The sequence below is a fragment of the Enhydra lutris genome, unplaced genomic scaffold (genome assembly GCF_002288905.1).
Source record: "Enhydra lutris kenyoni isolate GAN:26980312 unplaced genomic scaffold, ASM228890v2 scaffoldscaffold8, whole genome shotgun sequence".
In the NCBI taxonomy this organism is placed as follows: domain Eukaryota; kingdom Metazoa; phylum Chordata; class Mammalia; order Carnivora; family Mustelidae; genus Enhydra; species Enhydra lutris.
Window position 1 is genome coordinate 43089758 of NW_019154092.1, and position 18300 is coordinate 43108057.

Consider the following 18300-nt stretch of genomic DNA (forward strand, 5'->3'; position numbering starts at 1 on the left):
TTATCATTATCATACTTTAAAAGTGCACAAACTCATTTATAGCAAAGAACTTTTGGTGATAAGATTTTTCTGAAACAAGAGTGAAGAAAAATCCTCCAATGTCATAACCGTGAGTGGGTCAAGGGGCACTAAGGTACAGTCCCCGCTGCTTTCAAGATGACAATTTAGTGTTTCAGTGCTTTTCTGAGAGAGGACATTGAACATCTATTTATGGTGACGGTGATGATAGAGATTAGTAAATCCCCGGCGGGCCGGTAACTGTGCCAGCAGGCGTGGAGAGTGGCAAAGAATTCTGCAGAAGATGGAGGCCTAGGCACACAAACAAAAATAGCTCAGAAATAGAAAGCGTTCCTTAAGTGCAGAGGCCTCACATTTCCCGGTCCCACCTATTCCGCTTCTCCAGCCACCTGACCTGTATCCAGCTCTTAATCTCTCCTTCATCTTCTGCCTGCCTCCGCTCGCTGTCCCTGATGGACCTAAACTCCCAGCCTTCCTCTCGTCCCCTGGGGCTGGTAGACTGGTACCCGCGAATTTCCCGGGCCCGGCCGCGCCTGCGCAGAGCCTCTTCTCGCGCGAACGTGTAACCATCCCCCCTCGAGTACCCCGACACCTCGGGGGATGCGGGGTCCGTCGTAAACTAGCCTCCGCTCCTTTCGTGGAACAACGGGCGTCACCTGGGTCTGCTGCGGACTCCTTCAACGCTACAGGCCCCCCCTCGCATTCCACGAGATCGCGTCCCCACCGGCGCGCGCAGGCCTCTAAACAGTAACCTCAAAGAACCAGATCCAGGAAGGTCCTTGGGGGGGAAGGAACGCGGGCTCGCCGGCCGCGAAGGGGCGGCTGGAGCCCCGCCCCCCGGGAACGACTTTCTGCCTCCGCATTGGTCCGCGCGCCCGTCAGTCTTCCCCGGGCCGCACCGGCCCGCCTCCTTGGCTCACGACGCCGCCTGCCTGGCTACCTCGCCGGCTGTCTGCCGCTTCTGCCTGTAGGGACCTGAGCTAGCGCCAGCTCCGCGAAGCTCAGGGAAGAGGGGGCGGACTCGGCCGCCGCTGAGCATCGCCTGTGTGGGCGGCAGGGCCGCGGCCTCTCCGCCGGCAGCACCACCTGTCGCGGGCCGAGACTTCGGGTAAGGCTCCGCGCAGCACGCGGTTGCTGGCGGCCTGGCGTGGCGGGGCCGGGGCGGGAGCTCCAGGAGCGCAGCGGGGGCCGCCTCCTCCCGCCCGGCCCGCCCACCCGATTGCGGACCCGCCGCCGGCTTTCGCGCGGGCGGCCAGCAAGGACCCGCTTGGCGGATGGGTGGGGCGAGGCGAAGGGAAGCGGTTCCCCGAGCCCGGGGGAGGGCGGGGGAGAGGTCAGGTCGCGGCGGTCCCCAATACGAGCGCCCGCGGCTTTTTCCCGGGCACGGTTTCGGGGCGCGACTTTCCCGTTTCTCGACCGGCTGGTCCCAGGGCGGCGCCCTTGTTGCCCGGGATGAGGTCCTGTGGCTTCCAAACCGGGAGCGTCGCTCTCTCCTGCGACCTTTAAAGACCGGTTTTGTGGCTTGATAACCTTTTTATCAAATCCCCTTCTGCAGGGATGAATTAATGACAGGAATTAGGCTGTGTGTGTGTGTGTGCGCGCGCGCGCGTTTGTTCGTTTCTCTCTTTAAAGGAAGTTTGCTACAAGCTAGAAAGTTCTACGTTTGGACAGTTCTGCCCATTCGTGTGAAATGGCATAAATAGACCAGAACTGGCAGGTGTTTCTTTGACACTGGTGATGACCACCTCTGCTTGTGTGGTGGTGTTACATTTGCGGTCCAGGAATTGACTTCTTTCGTGGTTACAAAAACAATTTTAGAAAACATGTTGCCTTTTGATGAGAAGCATAATCAAAATGATACATCTTAGCAGTAGTGCTTCCTTACTAATGCATTATCTCCCTATCTGATTTATTTTCCTAATGCTTGTGGCAGCAGCCTCTAAGCAGAATAGGTAATAGCATTGTTGTTTCTTTTAGTGTTGCAATTGCTAACAATAGAAGCACGTTTTAATTGTCAGTTCTGGGCCTGACATTGTTCTGTACATGAATCATCTCAAAATAACTCTTTGAGGTTGGTACTGTTATTTCTACTTAACAAATGAAGAAACTAAGGCTTAAGAAGGTTAAGTAACTTGCGCAAGATCACAGATTTTATAGGTGGCCAAGTCTGGGTTTGAACTCAGGCAATTTAACAAAACAGCTCCAGCTCAGTCGCTCCTTAAGCATTGTTCATGTTGTTCAAGTAATTGCAATGTTGTACTCGTTAATTTTACTCTTAATATTTACTCATGAATTTATTCTTTAGTTTCCAGGCATCCTGGAAGTTAGAGAAGAAACATTTGCTTGCACTTTCCTCTCCTCACCTTCCCCGTGTGTGTATTTCTATGTGTATGTATAATCTATTGTGTAACTACTAAAACTAAGTTACATGATACTATGTTACATGGTTTGCAGAAATACAGAAAAAACAGCTTAACTCTTGTCTTCTAATGTTGGACCTTTAAAATAGCTTTGAACTTTGATTTGCAATCTGTGTTTGGTTCTCTTATGGTAGTTATAAAGACTTAATTAAAAGTTAAGCATAGAGCCCAGATATGCTGATAGAACTTTTATCATATATTAAGGAAATGTTGGGCTATGCTTTTGTAGAAGTTCTTCATTCTCTTGAGAATTAAATATACTCTTGCTCAGTACTTACTTCTGAGAAAGAACTACTGACAGGTTTGTCTTACAGGGTGTTTTTGTCTTTTAAAATACACTTGTTATGGAAATACGTCAAAAATTCATAAAAGAAAAACTAATTTACCATTTAAGAATTTCTTTTGCAAATTAACTCCTATAAAGCTGCTCATATATAACTTGTATCAAGTTTCCTATAAAAATAAGCTATTCTTAACTATATTAAATTTTATATTAAGTTAAACTAAAATAAATTCTAATTTATGTTGGTGAATTTTCGACAAACTTAGTCATATTTCATTTATTTATTTATTTTTTAAGTAGGATCCACACCCAACTTGGGGCTTGAATTCACGACCCTAAGATTGAAACCTGAGCTAAAATCAAGACAGATACTTAACCGACAAAGCCACTCAAGCACCCCAAATTTAGTCATATTTTAAAACATAAATAATAATTGAAACCTATAGTTGTCTACTGAGGATCAATTTTAGAAGGAGGACAAAATTCATACTATCAAAATCATTCTACATTTAATTTCCTAAAAATCTATTTTATAAAAAGTTAACTTTTATTTTAAAGTCATCATTTTGGTTATATGGCTCTATATTATATTTCCTTTGATCAATGTGTACAAATTGCAAAAGTAATGAAAAATACTATATTGATTCTGTAGATGTTGTTCAGAATGACATTTGATGTTGCCTGGCTCTGTATACCATCCAAATTCTAATCACTGACCTAGAGATTTAATTCGAAATAGTTTAAATAAGTGCTAACCGTGAGTATCCTTATAGCCTCAAGGATTTCACAGTAGAAGATATTGATGCAGAAACTAACAGGCATTCAGAACACATCTTCTGACCACCATAGTCTGTCCCTACTACTAATAGTGCTTAAAGAACTAACATTTATAGAGCACTTAGAGGGCACTGTGATAAGCATCTTACATGGATTATCTAATTAAAATCTTAAAATGGCGCTGTTTAGTAGGTCCTGTTATTATCCCCATTTGAGTGATGAGAAAACTGCAACAGACTTATTCAAAATCAGAGTAAGAATTGGCCAAACCAGGATTTAAACCCAATAGTTTGATTCCAGAGCTTGCCTTTGACTACTCTGCTAAACTGCCTGGATATGGATTTTATTGAATAAACTTTCACGTCAAGTAGTCAGGCTCTTTATGATGATGATAAAGCTCTTAATTGCTTGATACTTTGTAAATATCATCATTACTACACACAGCTCTGCAAACCAGAGTTCCCTCTCCCTTGGTTCATTGATGAGAGAAATGAGACTTCTAAGGCAGTCCTGAGACTTTTGGAGTTGATGGGCAAGTGTGTATAGGGGGACAATTGGGACCAGACATACACTGCCAACTTTTAATTCTATTAAGGTTAAGGACTCTTTTAAGAACTACTGCAATCCACCATCACCATCTTTTCATAAACGAAAGACGTTTTTATCACCAAACAGATAAGGAGATCATAATTAGAATAGGAAAACAAAGAGAATAAATTTTGTTTTATGAAGAACTATATTGTATTGTTCAGTTTTTCTCAATTGGCCACTCAGCAGTGAGAAATGTGTCCCAGGCTAACACCAATTCAGAAGCCGTTGGGAATGTCTGGGTGACACAACCGCATCCAAAGTGGTGATGGGCTGAGTCCAGATTCCGATCCCAGTCGGACTGCAGAGCTTGTGCTCATTGCACTCAGTCACGACCTCTAATTTCTGTCTCCCTTGCAGTGACCTCCTTTAACCCCAAGTAGGGGGCCAGGGAGAGTTGTCTCCAGCAGCCAGTGGCCTAGCAATTCCTGTCCTGGTCCAGCTTGTAAACACCGGAGAGTAAGTTCCAGGGCAAGGCCATGTGAATGACACACCGGGGGTAGAAACCAGAGGCAGATCTCAGTATTCCAGAAGCTGTCAAGGAAGCAAGTGGCTTGATTTTACATGTCAATTAAAAATTAGAAACGCTGCCTTTTGGTTCCTGTTTTTACTTCACTCATTCTCAGAGTTCTCCTTCCAACCCACCTGCATAACAGCGTTTTATCTTGTTGCCTCTCATTGTTCTTATTACTGGTATTTAAGCCTACCTGTCTATCTCTTATTCCTTGGTTTTAGTTTTGGCAGATTTTTTTTTCCTTAATTCTTTTTTTAACTTATGACCACTGTTTTCAAGACACTATTAAAATTACCTTTACATTTTATTTTATTCTCTATCATTCACTAACAAAGTAATTTTAGTGATTAAACATTCTTAAATTATAATACTTTTTTGCATATAGTCTCATTTGATCATCATAATTATCTATAAGGTAGATTTGACAAGTGATGTTATCCTTATTATACAGACTAAATTCAGTATTAGGTAGAAGCAAAACTTTAACCAGGAACTGAAAATAGATTTCATGTATTAGAATGCTGCTCTTAAGTTAAATACTGAAAGGAAAAATTTTAATCTTCCTTACTCGCAGTGTCAATTCTTCTGGCCACTAAATGTGGGACTTCTCTCCCCCCCCCCCCCCCCCCCACTCCCCCGCAATTCTCCAATTCTCAGCAGATGCTGATTGGGTTTGCTTTAATGTAACTTAATTCTGACACTGTCCATATGGAGATAGCTTCAGATTCCATAGGTTAAGGATTAGGTCCCAAAAGACAGCCCCTACTTGAGATGCCAATTGCAAGTCCCAGATTGTGACCCATACTTCTGACCAACTCTCTATAAATTGAGGCTTCACACAACCCCCTCTGTTTCGATGATTTGCTATAATGGCACACAGACTTACTTACATTTGCTGGTTTATTATAAAATGATACAACTCAGGAACAGATGGAAGGGATACATAGAACTATGTATTGATGGGGGTGGGGGTGGGGGTGGAGAGGCATAGAGCTTACTTGTCCTACCTGAGTGTGCCATCCCCCAGCACCTAGATGTGTTCACCAACATGAAAGCTCAACAGATCTCCTTGTTAAAAAGGGCCCCTGCCCACTTCCCTTTCTGGAGGTTCTGGAGGGGGGCAGTAAATTTCTACTCTCTAATCACTTGGTGTTTCTGGTGTTTCTTCAGCTCTATCTGAGGCTTTGCAGTGGTCCACCCTAGGTCACCTCATAAGCATAAACTCAAATGTGATCAAAAGTGTCTTATGAGTAACAAAAAATACTCCTCTATCATTCAGGAAATTCCAAAGATTTTTAGGAGCTCTGTTCCAGAAACTGGGGACAAAACCCAAATATATTTCTTTTTTTAAAAAAGATTTTATTTATTCATTCATGGAGGGGGTGCAGAGGGAGAGTGAGAGGCAGTGAATCTGAAGCAGACTCCGCCCTGGAGCCTGTCTTGGGGCCCGACCTCAGGATCATGAGATCATGACCTGAGCAGAAATCAAGAGTCAGACATTTAACTGACTGAGCCCCCCAGATATATTTCTTATCATACCACAAGTACTAATGACAAAATAATTTTTTTTCAGATTGCCTTTGATTTAAAGTAAAAAGTATTCTATACTATATCGTAGATTTGCCTACCTCACCAATATACTGGAATACTAATCCAGTTTTTTGGTACCAAAGTTTTAATTTTGACAAATAATGCTGTCTTTCCTGGAAGAACCACACAAACACATAATCAGTGCTACCATTTCAGTCTTTGAAATTTATTTTGAAATGATTTGAAAGGCTTTGGTTGCATATATCATACTTCTTGGCCCCTTAATACTTCACTGTGTTTTCAGGACAAGTATATCTCTTCCATATGGTTATCAAATACAGAAAATTTAATATTTTATAGTACTTTTATTTAAGCTACAGTATATCTTCTAGTTTTGCCAGTTGTCCCAATAAGTGTCCTTGATAGCATTTTTTTTTTTTTTTTGATTCAGGCTTTGCATTTAGTTGTCATATGTTCAGTCTTCTTTATTTTTTTTTTTATTTTTTTTAAAGATTTTATTGATTTATTTGACACACAGAGAGAGAGATCACAAGTAGGCAGAGAGGCAGGCAGAGAGAGAAAGGGGGAAGAAGGCTCCCCACCGAGCAGAGAGCCTGATATGGGGCTCGATCCCAGGACCCTGAGATCATAACCTGAGCCGAAGGCAGAGGCTTAACCCACTAAGCCACCCAGGCACCCCCTGTTCAGTCTTATTTAAATTGCAGTAGTTCCTTAGTGTCTGTCTTTCACTAACATTTTAAAGTGACCCAATTATTTTGCTGTATATCTCTCATAATTCTTTTTTATTATTGCTGAAGTATATTTGGCATATGACATTGTATAAATTTAAGGCATATAACATTAATTAGATATATTTATATATTATAATATGTTTGCCATTGTAGTGATAATTGTCACCTCTCATGTTATATAATTATCTTTTTTTTTTTTTTTAGTGGTTGGAACAATTAAGACCTAGTCTCTTAAAAAGTTTGATGATTATAATACAATGTGAATATCTATATATTATATATAATATATTATTATTTATTATATATTATATATAATAACATATATATAATATATAATAATATATTATATATTATATATAATAACATATATTATATATATAAATATTATATTATATATAAAAATATAATATCTATATTCACTATACTACGCATTAGATCTTTAGGAGTTATTATTTCTTAGGACTCACTGCAAGTTTGTATCTTTAAACATCTGTCCTGTCCTCCCACCCCCAGTCCACATCTTATGATTCTTGATGTCCTTGTAATCATATAAATTTTTTGTTTTTGTGGACACATTTATGCACCACATTTATAGGAAATATCCAGATTAGGTAAATCCATAACGACAGAAAACAGGTTGCTGGTTGCAGGCACTGGAGGAGGGAAAGAACTGCTTAAATGGGTAGTGTTTCCTTCTGGGATGGTGAAGATGTTTTGGAACTAGATAGAGGTGGGTTGCACAACATTATGGATTTTCTAATCCCTCTCAATTGTTCACTTTGAAATGGCAAGTTTTGTTGTGTGAATTCACTTCCATAAAAATTAACTTAAAAAATAATCTCACTGTAATGGTTTGCTGCACTCCATATACAAACCTTGATTTCTAAGCAAATAAAAATTCCAGTAAAAAACTTATTGCGGGGTAATTGCAGTGATTTGTAATGATTAAGATAAATGGGCTTTGCAAGTTCATTTTGGGTGGGTGAATTGATATGCAGAAGAATCTATTGTATCCTTATTTTAATTATTTAATGTACAATATATTATGTGGAGTTTTCCATTTTGAAAAATTTCCATGTGTCTGTGATGGTCGTGAAAAGGCAAAAACATGTTTTCTAGCCAATTTGTGTATTTTTTATATTAAGTAACAGGTTTTTTGAAAAGAAAAAATATTTAGTATATTACCTTTAAACACTGACTATATTAATACATTAAAATTATACAGCTAGATTAAGAGTTTGAATGGCTTCTCTTCCTCTGGATGTTTATGCTCCAGGATTTCCTGGTAACTTACTTTTCCACCTTCAACCTAAACTCCCATACACATTAACATGAACCATACCGTATGTCTTTGTTTACTAGATGTTACCTTGTTTCTTAATTGCTGGATTTCTTTCTTTCTCTCACAATCAGGAGATACATACCTTGCCACACTTGTGGCTTAGAAAAAGAATAAGTGTTTAGCACACTGTAGTATACAGTACATACAAAATAACAATAATGACTAACCAGGGACTTAGAGTATTATCAGGAAAAGTCAGTCATTGTTTTCACCCAGTTACTTTTTTACAATGGTTACAACCTGTAGAAACATAAATGTACTTTGATAAAGCTTTTTCAAGTGTGGAAAATTAAGCTTTCTGTATCTGCTTTTGAAAACTGATACCTAATGTGCATGCATTCTGTAATATGTTTCTCATCCGTTATCTGCTGCCTTTTCCCCAGGTGAAAGGAAAGATGTTGTCCCGGTTAAGAATAGTTGCTACTCCCTATACTCTAGCATGTCGTCATATGCACATAAAAGAAAAAGGCAAGACACTCATGTTGAACCCAAGAACAAACAAGGTTAGTAACATTAATACTGACATAACATTTTCTCTCTTCCTGGTAAAGATTTGATATATTTTAGGCTGATAAAGTATGAACTTTTTAAATTTTGTAGCTTTATACTAAAATTATTCAGAGGTATTTGCTTTATCTGTATGACTTTCCACTTTTCTCCACATGGCAAGAATCACAGCTACTTGATGGGTCTGTTTCACCACTCAAATTCTACTACCAGAAAAAGATTGACTTTGTTTCCTGGTTTCAGCTCAAAAATATCCCTAGAATAGCAGTCTGCCCAGAACTTTCAGGCAGTGGGGGACACTTAGATTTACCCAGCTCAAATCCAACTGAGCCCTTGGAAGATGGGGTTAAAATTGTCAAATGAACTATTGTCTAATGTCTGCACCTCCACCCAGCTTCTTGGACACAGATCATTGCACACAAGTGCTTTTGCCCATTAATCTCACAGTACTGCTTCATGGTGGAGAGACTTCCAGCCCCCTCTTTATGGTCTTGGGGTAGAGGTGATGGGCGTTATTGATACCTAGTCTTGCCTTTACTCCATGGCCAAGCTGTGTTCAGTGGGCAAGTCCCTCTCTATTTTCTAGTGGAGATAGTAATTAGTAAGTACATGTATTTCTAGAAAGAGATTTCTCACCAAAAGCTTGTAAGAGGATACACTGAGTTCATTGTAATGGGTGAAATTTACCTCTTGGGAATAATGCATACAGGTTAAGGTATGACATATTTTAAAACAACGGTCATCAGAAATTTGCCAATGCTGTTTATTTCCCATGGTGGGGGTTGAGGATAACTAATTGTATAGTATGATATGTTTTGAAGGATTTCAGGCCTACAAAGGGAAATTGACCAGGGACCACCCAGACTGCCTTATTTTTGCATTTTTGGTACCTTAGACAGAATGAGAATTCAGCAGGTAGTAGTGAATTGAATGAAGCTTAATGAGGGATATTCTAATGCTCTCTTGTTTTTGCCTCACTTCCCCAAATCTTGCTTGCTCTTCAAGATGCAACTCATTCAAAGTCCAGTTCTCCTGTAGCAAATTTTCCTACACCATAGACTGGAATAATGGCTCCCTTCTCTGAAGCCCTATAGCAGTTTTTGTCTTCCTGTTCCTGTATCAAGTAATCAACATCTTGCTGCGTGCTTCCTTTCATGCCTTAAGTTGTCATTGAAGTAATTGTTGAATTTATATTTCATGAATTTATATTTTTTCATGAACTTTCATGAAATTTATATTTCATGAATTTATATTTCTTACGTATATTTCGGGACCATTCAAAATTTTATGTTTTTTACAATGCCATGGGTATAGTAAATATTTGCTAATTATGTTGGTCTTTTTTTTTTATCCTTAAACTACTTAAAGCATACTATGAGGGAATTGTGAGTAATTTATAAGGTAGTTTAAGTAGCAAATTAATTTTAAGGAGGAGGGTAGTCTAAAATGCATCACAGTACTTCTGCAAAGATAGTAACTAATGCTCTGGGCCTCTGAGATCTTGACGGTTGGATAGCATCTGTAAGGTTACCTCACTGAAGGATAATTTTTGGAAACCCCTTAAACATCAGGAAGAGTTTTTTGTTGTGCATGTTTAAGAAGGAACATAAACTAGGGATTCCTGATTTGAGGGTCATGAAATCCTTGGGGACTTGAAAGACATCAGATTTGTGCTTCAAACATCGTAGGCTAAATGTTTTAAGAGTATGTTGCTGCTATGATTAATAAAATAGTAATTTTAGACAGTATTGAATTCTTTTGAGATTGTGATTTTTTAAAAAAGATTTTATTTATTTCACAGAGAGAGAGAGATCACAAGTAGGCAGAGAGGCAGGCAGAGAGAGAAAGGGGGAAGCAGGCTCCCCACTGCGCAGAGAGCCCGATGTGGGGCTTGATCCCAGGACTCCGAGATCATGACCTGAGCCGAAGGCAGAGGCTTAACCCACTGAGCCATCCAGGTGCCCCTGTCTGTGATCTTTTAAGATGTCTATAATCACTGTCTACTAAAGGCAGAGCTGTTACTATGTCTTTAAGGCTTTTTCAGTGTGGTAAATAGTGTACAAGTCAGTGACATTAAGAACATTCACTGTGGTGCCTCCATCACCTGAAATGGAAACCCAGAAGCCATTCTGCAGTCACAGCCCCCATCCCCCACCACCTTCTCAGCCCCTGGCAACCACAAATCTGTTTTCTCTTCCTATAGATTTACCAATTCTAGTATGAATATGAAATTCTTTATGACATTTTTAAAAAGTCCTTATATGTTAAAGGAGTGGACATCATTGTGCCAGGTTATATGCAGGTGTTCTGGTGTGCATTTGAATTCACTAGCCATGAAACTTTGGGTCTTTATTTAACCTTTCCAGATCTCAGTTTTCTCACTTAAATCATGTAGGTGATACATTTTGAAATGTTCAAAAGGCTGTGTGTGTGGAAGGTTGGCTTTCCCCTTCTCTCCGTATGCTCATTTGGTAACCTTTTTAGATAACTTTTTGAACCTCATCTCTGCATCCTGTAGGAATGTATGCACTTTCCAGTTTGTACCTGGAGCTCTGGTTTAATAGTTCTTGGTTCTTTGAGGGTTTTTGTTTTTATTTTAACTCCCCTGGCCACACTTCTAATAAACTAATTCAAAATTTTCTTTTTTATTTGCATAAGTAACAATTACATTACAACTAATAAAAGAAAGAAAGATCACATTCCTACCGTCCCAGTAGATCATCTGTTTTTATTTTGCCAAAGCCCCTTAAAAGTATATTTACTTTGAAGATCCTAGGATACAATTTTACATGTCATTTTCCTACTGGGAATAGTATTTTACAAATAATCTCTATGATGTCTCATTAGCCTTCTATATATGGCTGCATCACAGTCCAGTAGGTAGATCTAGACTCACAGAGACTGAAGAGAGACCCAGCTTGACCCTTACAGGCTGTGTGATCTTCAGTGTAGATACAACTTCCCAGATCCCAGTTTCTTCATCTGAACTGTTGTGGAGAAAAAGGAATATTGTAAAACTACTTTAGGCACTGTAAATTCTATGTAAGTGTGAGTTACTCCCTTCAGGGGATGTTTTATAATTTGGTTAGTCATGATGCTATTGTCGAATATTGTTTTCAGTCTTGACATTATGCATCGTTAGTTACTAGTTAGCAGTTTTGTAAGTAGGTATTTGGTGACTTCTTAATTCCTGATGGTTTATTCTAACTACACTTCAAGGGAAGCAAATTTTTTCTTTCTTCCCAGTATGTTTACCTGTATATTCAAATCTAGTTAATGGATTTTTATCAGTATTGGCTTATGTGAAGAAATTGAGTGTGTCTAGAGGAAAATAGCTCAGGGGATCTTTCAGGATCAGCCAAAGAAGACACACTTCCACGCTGCGAAATGGGAGGGCATTGCTGTGGCATAGATGAGAAAAGGGCAGACATGGAGAGACAGGTGACCTGGGGAGATGGAGGAGGAGGAAAAATGGACCGTTAAAGAACTGATCGAGGCGTTCATTTGAAGCTAATGTCATCTTTGTGGGCGTGCTTCACTTGTTAATACCAGGCTGGCAAATTTAAGCATTTGATCAATTACTAACTTAAATACTTACTATATAAAAGTGTTTTTTAAATCGTTTTAATTTCTACCCTGCATTATAAATAAAATGCTTTCTTTTAAAATTTTTTTTTTTTTTTTAAAGATTTTATTTATTTATTTGACAGAGAGAGATCACAAGCAGGCAGAGAGGCAGGTAGAGAGAGAGGAGGAAGCAGGCTCCCCGCTGAGCAGAGAGCCCGATGCGGGGCTCGATCCCAGGACCCTGAGATCATGACCCGAGCCGAAGGCAGCGGCTTAACCCACTGAGCCACCCAGGCGCCCCTTTTTTTTTTTTTTTTTTTTTTTTTAAGTAGGCTCCTCACCCAACGTGGGGCTTGAACTCATGACTCTGAGATCAAGACCCAAGCTGAGATCAAGAGTTGGACACTTTGGGCTCCTGAGAGGCTCAGTTTGTTAAGCATCTGACTCTTGATTTCTGCTCAGGTCATGATCTCAGGGTCATGCGGTGGAACCGCATGTTGGGTTCTGTACTCAGCTTGGAGTCTGCTTGAGATTCTCTCTCTCCTGTCCCTCCCACTGCTCATTCACTCTCTCAATAAAGAAATAAATAAAATCTAAAGAGTTGCACACCCAGCTGACTGAGCTACCCAGGCACCCCAAATATACATTTTTGAGTGTCCCTTCAACCTAACTTTTGAGTGTCCCTTGAACCTCAGTAGGAGATAGGCAGTGACACCTTGTGTAGCCAAGTCATTTACCTTTGCCGGTAGGGTAGGTAAGGCACCTTTAAGTGAAATAATTAGTTCATTTAAATCTAAATTTTAGGGGTACCTGGCTGGCTTACCATGTGACTCTTGATCTCAGGGTCATGAGTTCATGCCCTGCATTGGGTGCTGAGCTTACTTAAATAAATGGGTAATTTAATTTAAAAAAATAAATAAGGTTTAGCTTTTCCACTTTAGTCTTGTACTAGAGTGGGAAAAGGAAGTAAGGGTGAAAGTTTGGGTTTTACTTCTTTTATATATCCCAGCCTTAGGTGAAATCTTAGAAGGAGAAACACGAGTTGCAAAGATTTAGAGATTTCAGTCTTCTCCCTTTCTCCTTTTTCCAGTCTAGCTAAAGGTTTGTCAGTTTTGTACATCCTTTCAAAGAACCAACTTTTGGGTTCACTGATCTATTTTTCCAGTTGTTTTTTCTGTTATCTATTTCATTTATTTTCATTCCGATCTTTTTTGTATTTCCTTCCTTTTTACTTCAGGTTTAGTTTGCTCTTTCTCTCCCCTGCTAGTTTCTTTTCTTTCTTCCATTTTTTTTTTTAAGATTTTTATTTATTTATTTTGAGAGAGAGAGAAAGAGAGAGCATGAGCAAGGTGAAGGGCAGACGGAGAAGCAGACTTCCTGCTGAGCAGGGGGCTCAATGTCGGATTCATTCCTGGGACTCCAGGATAATGACCTGAGCTGAAGGCAGACACTTAACTGACTGAGCCAACCAGGTGCCCTCCACTGGTAGTTTCTTAAGGTATAAGTTTAGATTATTGATTCGAGATCTTTCAACCTTTTTAGTGTGGGCATTTATACCTGTGAATTTCCCTGTAGGCATTGCTTTCATTGCATCCCCATAAGTTTTGGTATGTGTGTTTTAATTCATCTCCAAGTATCTTCTAATTTCCTTTGTGATTTCTTCTTTGGTCAGTTGGTCATTTTGGAGTGTGTTGTTTGAAATCCACATATTTGTGAATTCCCCAAATTTCCTTCTATTACTGATTTTTAATCTCATTGCATTATGGTAGGAGATCATATTTGGATTTAAATCCTTTTAAATTTATCGAGACTTGTTTTATGGTTTAAGACTATGTTTGATGTTTAATTCCATGGGCACTCAGTTTGAAGGATGTGTTTCCTGCTGCTCTTGTGTGAAATGTGCCATACGTGTCTGTCAGGTTTAGTTGCTTTATAGTGTTGCTCAGGTTTTCTGTTTCCTTTTGATTTTCTGTGTAATTGTTTTCTCCATTATTGGAAATGAGGTATAGAAGTCTCCAACTTGTCTTTCTTCCTCGGATTCTGTCAGTTTTTGTTTCATGTATTCTGGGCTTTTTTCACAGATGCATATATATTTATAATTGTTACATCTTTTTAACAGATTGACCTTTTTATCATTATAGAATGTCCTTCTCTATGAACAATGTGTATTTCACAATCATTTTGTTTGTTATTAATTTAGCCATTCCAGCTCTCTTTGGGTTACTATTTACATGGTGTATCTTTTTCCATCCTTTTACTTTCTACCTAATTGTGTTTTGAATCAAACTGTGTCTCCTGTAGACAGCATAAAATTGGATTGTGTTCTCCATCTTGCCAATCCATACCTTTTTTTTTTCAAAGATTTTATTTATTTATTTGACACAGAGAGAGAGATCACAAGTAGGCAGAGAGGCAGAGAGAGAGGAGGAAGCAGGCTCCCTGCTGAGCAGAGAGCCCGATGCGGGGCTCTATCTCAGAACCCCGAGAGCATGACCCGAGCCAAAGGTAGAGACTTAACCCTCTGAGCCACCCAGGTGCCCCAATCCATGCCTTTTTATTATAGATTTTTATCCATTTACATTATATAGTGGTTGATAAGATATGTTATGTCCGTCATTTTGCTGTTGGTTTTCTAAGTGTCTTATCTTTTTTTGTTTCTCTATTTCTCCATTGTTCCCGTCCTTTGTGTTAAACTACATTTTCTAGTATACCATTTTAATTCCCTTGTCATTTCTTCTACTGCCTTTTTCTGGATTATTGTCTTAGTGGCTTGCTCTGGGGATGATAATTACCATTTTCATAACAATTCAGACTGATTCCAACTTAATTTTAATAGTACATAAAAACCGTTCTTGTATAGTTCCATCCTTCTGTCTGCTTTGTCATAAAAATTACATGTTTATACATTGTTTGATCATCAATACAGATTTCTAATTATTTCTTTATGTAGTTGTCTTTTAAGTCAGTTGTCTTTTAAGTCTCAGGTAGAGAGACAAAGAGCTACAAACAAAAAAAAAATACATTCATACTGACTTTTATATTTACCTATATGGTGATCTTACCTGTGTTCTTTATTTCTTTGTGTAGATTTGAGTTACTGTCCAGTGTCTTTCTTTCACCCTAAAGGACTCCCTTTGATATTCCTTGTGAAACAGACCTGCCAACAATGAGTACTCTATCTTTATTTGAAAACATCTAAATTTCTTCTTCATTTTTAGATAATTTTGTAAGGATTTAGAAATTCTCGGTTGACAGCTTTTTTTTTTCCTTTCAGCACTTTTAATATGCCATCCTACTGCATTATGGCCTCTGTGGTTTCTGTTAAGAAATTAGCTGCTCCACTTTTTGAAGGTCCCCTGTGCATGTTGAGTGACTTCTCCCTGCTTTCAAGTTTCTTCTTTTAGCTTTTAACAGTTTGAACGTGACATTTCTAGATGTAGATCTCTTTGAGTTTTTTCCCTGATTGGAGGTGTTGAGTTTCTAGGATGTGTGTTTCTTCTAGGGGTAATGTTTCTCACCAAATTTGAGAAGCTTTTGGGCATTACTTCTTCAAATATTCTTTTGTCCTTTTCTCTTCTTGCCTTCTGGGACTCCTGTTATGCATACGTTGGCACACTTGATGGTGTCCCACAGGTCTCTGAAGCTCTGTTCATATTTACTCATTGCTTTTTCTCTCTTCTCAGACTGGATTATCTCAATTGACTTTTCTTTATGTTTGCTGATCCTTTTTTCCACCTGCTCAAATCTGCTGTTTAGTCCCTCTGAATCTTTTTATTTCAGTTATTGTACTTTGAATTCCAGAATTTCTATATTTGGTTCTTTTTTTACATCTCTTCATTGATATTCTGTAGTTAGTGGGATATCATTCTTGTACTTCCCTTTGGTTCTTTAGATGTGGTATCCTTTGGCCTTTGAATATATTCAAAATCACTGAAGTCTTTAGTTAGTATAATGTTTGGGCTTCCTCAGGGACAGTTTCTATTAACTAACTACTCTTTTTCCTGTGTATGAGCCAGACTTTGTCTTTTTGCATGTCTTACAATTTTTTGTTGAAAACTGGACATACTCAATAATGTGACTTCTCTGGAAACCAGATATTCCTCCCAGGGTTTCTTGTATTGCTATTGTCTATTTAGTGACATTTCTGAACTAATGCTTTTAAGGTGTGTAAAGTATACTTGAACTCTTTAAAATCTTCATCTTGTTTTGATATGCCCACTAAAGTCTGCTTTGTTGGCGTAGTCATCAACTAGTAGAGACTTAAATACCTAAGGGCTCTGTGTACATTTTGGGGCACGCCTTTCGTACTTAGGCAGTTTACAACTGCACATCAGCCTTCACCTCCTGCTTACACAGAACCTCAAGATTAGCCAGAGGTGCGAGCTAAGGGCCTTCCCAAGTCTTTCCTGGACTTGCCTATAGCTCCCAGTGATCATCTAGATTCTTGGGAACATTCAAAACTTTTCAAATTCCCACCTACCCTGTGGACATTTTGTTCCTGGGCTTTTCCTTTTCAGCTTTTTGGTTAGCCTATTGTTTGCCTCAGCTGTTATCCACTGCCTTAGGCTGCTCCCATGTTAAATAATTACTTCTGATTGTTTTCAACAAGCTCTTCTGGAGAAAAACCTGTTCACACTGGGTGAACTCCAGATCATATTTAATAAAGCCTTGCAAGTGGGGTTGTCCACTAAACCACCAGATGGGCCAAAAAATGACAAATTTCCTGAGTATGGGACTGTAAAATTATCTCCAACCTCTCTTTAGTAGCTGCCAGGCTCTGTTTTTCAAAGCTTATTGTTTCATAGTGATTGCTGTTTTCTAGGCTACTGTGGAGCTGGGGTGGAAAGCATAGGAATAATGCAAATAAAAATGTCATGAAGCTTGCTGTTCTTATGAGAATTTAGCTGTTTTTCTTGAGTAAAATGTTTCCTGATTGCTGAAGCCTTTGATTAGTTTCCAGAATTCCAAAGAAGTTTATTCTGATCACTTGGCCAATGTTCTTACCGTTTTTGTAGAGGAAAAGATTTGGGAAATCCTTACTCTGGCATTTTCACTGACCTCACTTCTATGAAAAGAATTTAACACACAACTGAATATCAGAAATTGGGAAAGATTTTCTTATGACATAGGTTCATTTCTTCCTAAGTACCATTGCTTCCTTTGCCCTCTTTAACTCAGCCTCTCTTTCTAGTGAGGGTAGCTCTGTCTGTGTTCTTTCAAGCTGTATTCTGTTAATTTCATTTCTAACGTATGGATGTATCTGTGTATATGTACTTTATGTGGGTTTTCTGAACATAACAGTCAACAGTGAGTGTGTTTGATTTGCAATTTGCTTTTTTTTTCCTTAACTATATGTCTGGGAGGTAATTGTACATAACTGGAGATCTGTGTTTAAGTGTATGGTATTTCATACACATACCATAGGTTCCTTAACTGTTCCATAATTAATGGGCTTTTAGTTAGCTTGTAATAGTCAAGAAAACTAGAAACAGTACTATAGTCTTTTTGTATACTTGTCTTTATTTTATGTATGAATATTTCTCTAAGAAGGCTGTCTAGATGTAGTGTATGTGCATTAGATTTTAAAAATATTTTTAAGTTGTCTTTTAAAAAACTTAAACCTGTTTACATCCCAGCAATGATATGTGAGAGTAACTCTTTTACCACACCGTTACCATTATTAGAGATGACCAGTCTTACGGATTTTTGACAGTGTGGGCAAAATGATATCATACTGATTTTTTTAAAATTTACATTTAAATTACATTTTGTAGGATGGCACCATTGCAACCTCAGTAAGCAATAATTTTTCATCCTTTTCTCCTTTTTAGGGAATGGCATTTACATTACAAGAACGACAAATGCTTGGTCTTCAAGGACTTCTACCTCCCAAAATAGAAACACAAGATATTCAAGCTTTACGATTTCATAGAAACTTAAAAAAATTGAATGGCCCTTTGGAAAAGTAAGAGTCAATTAAATGTTTAGTTCTTTATTGATAC

General features: G+C 38.7%; 1 protein-coding gene across 1 annotated transcript in view; it reads left to right on the forward strand.

The window, feature by feature from the left end:
* Positions 1-855: 855 nt before the first annotated feature.
* The window catches only part of LOC111142587 (malic enzyme 2), a 57329-nt gene continuing 39884 nt past the window's right edge, over positions 856-18300 (forward strand). The window contains exons 1-3 of the mRNA XM_022495878.1: positions 856-1126; positions 8608-8727; positions 18130-18263. Coding sequence (XP_022351586.1) covers positions 8620-8727; positions 18130-18263 — 242 coding nt within the window. The 5' untranslated portion in view covers positions 856-1126; positions 8608-8619. The remainder of the gene's footprint in view (positions 1127-8607; positions 8728-18129; positions 18264-18300) is intronic.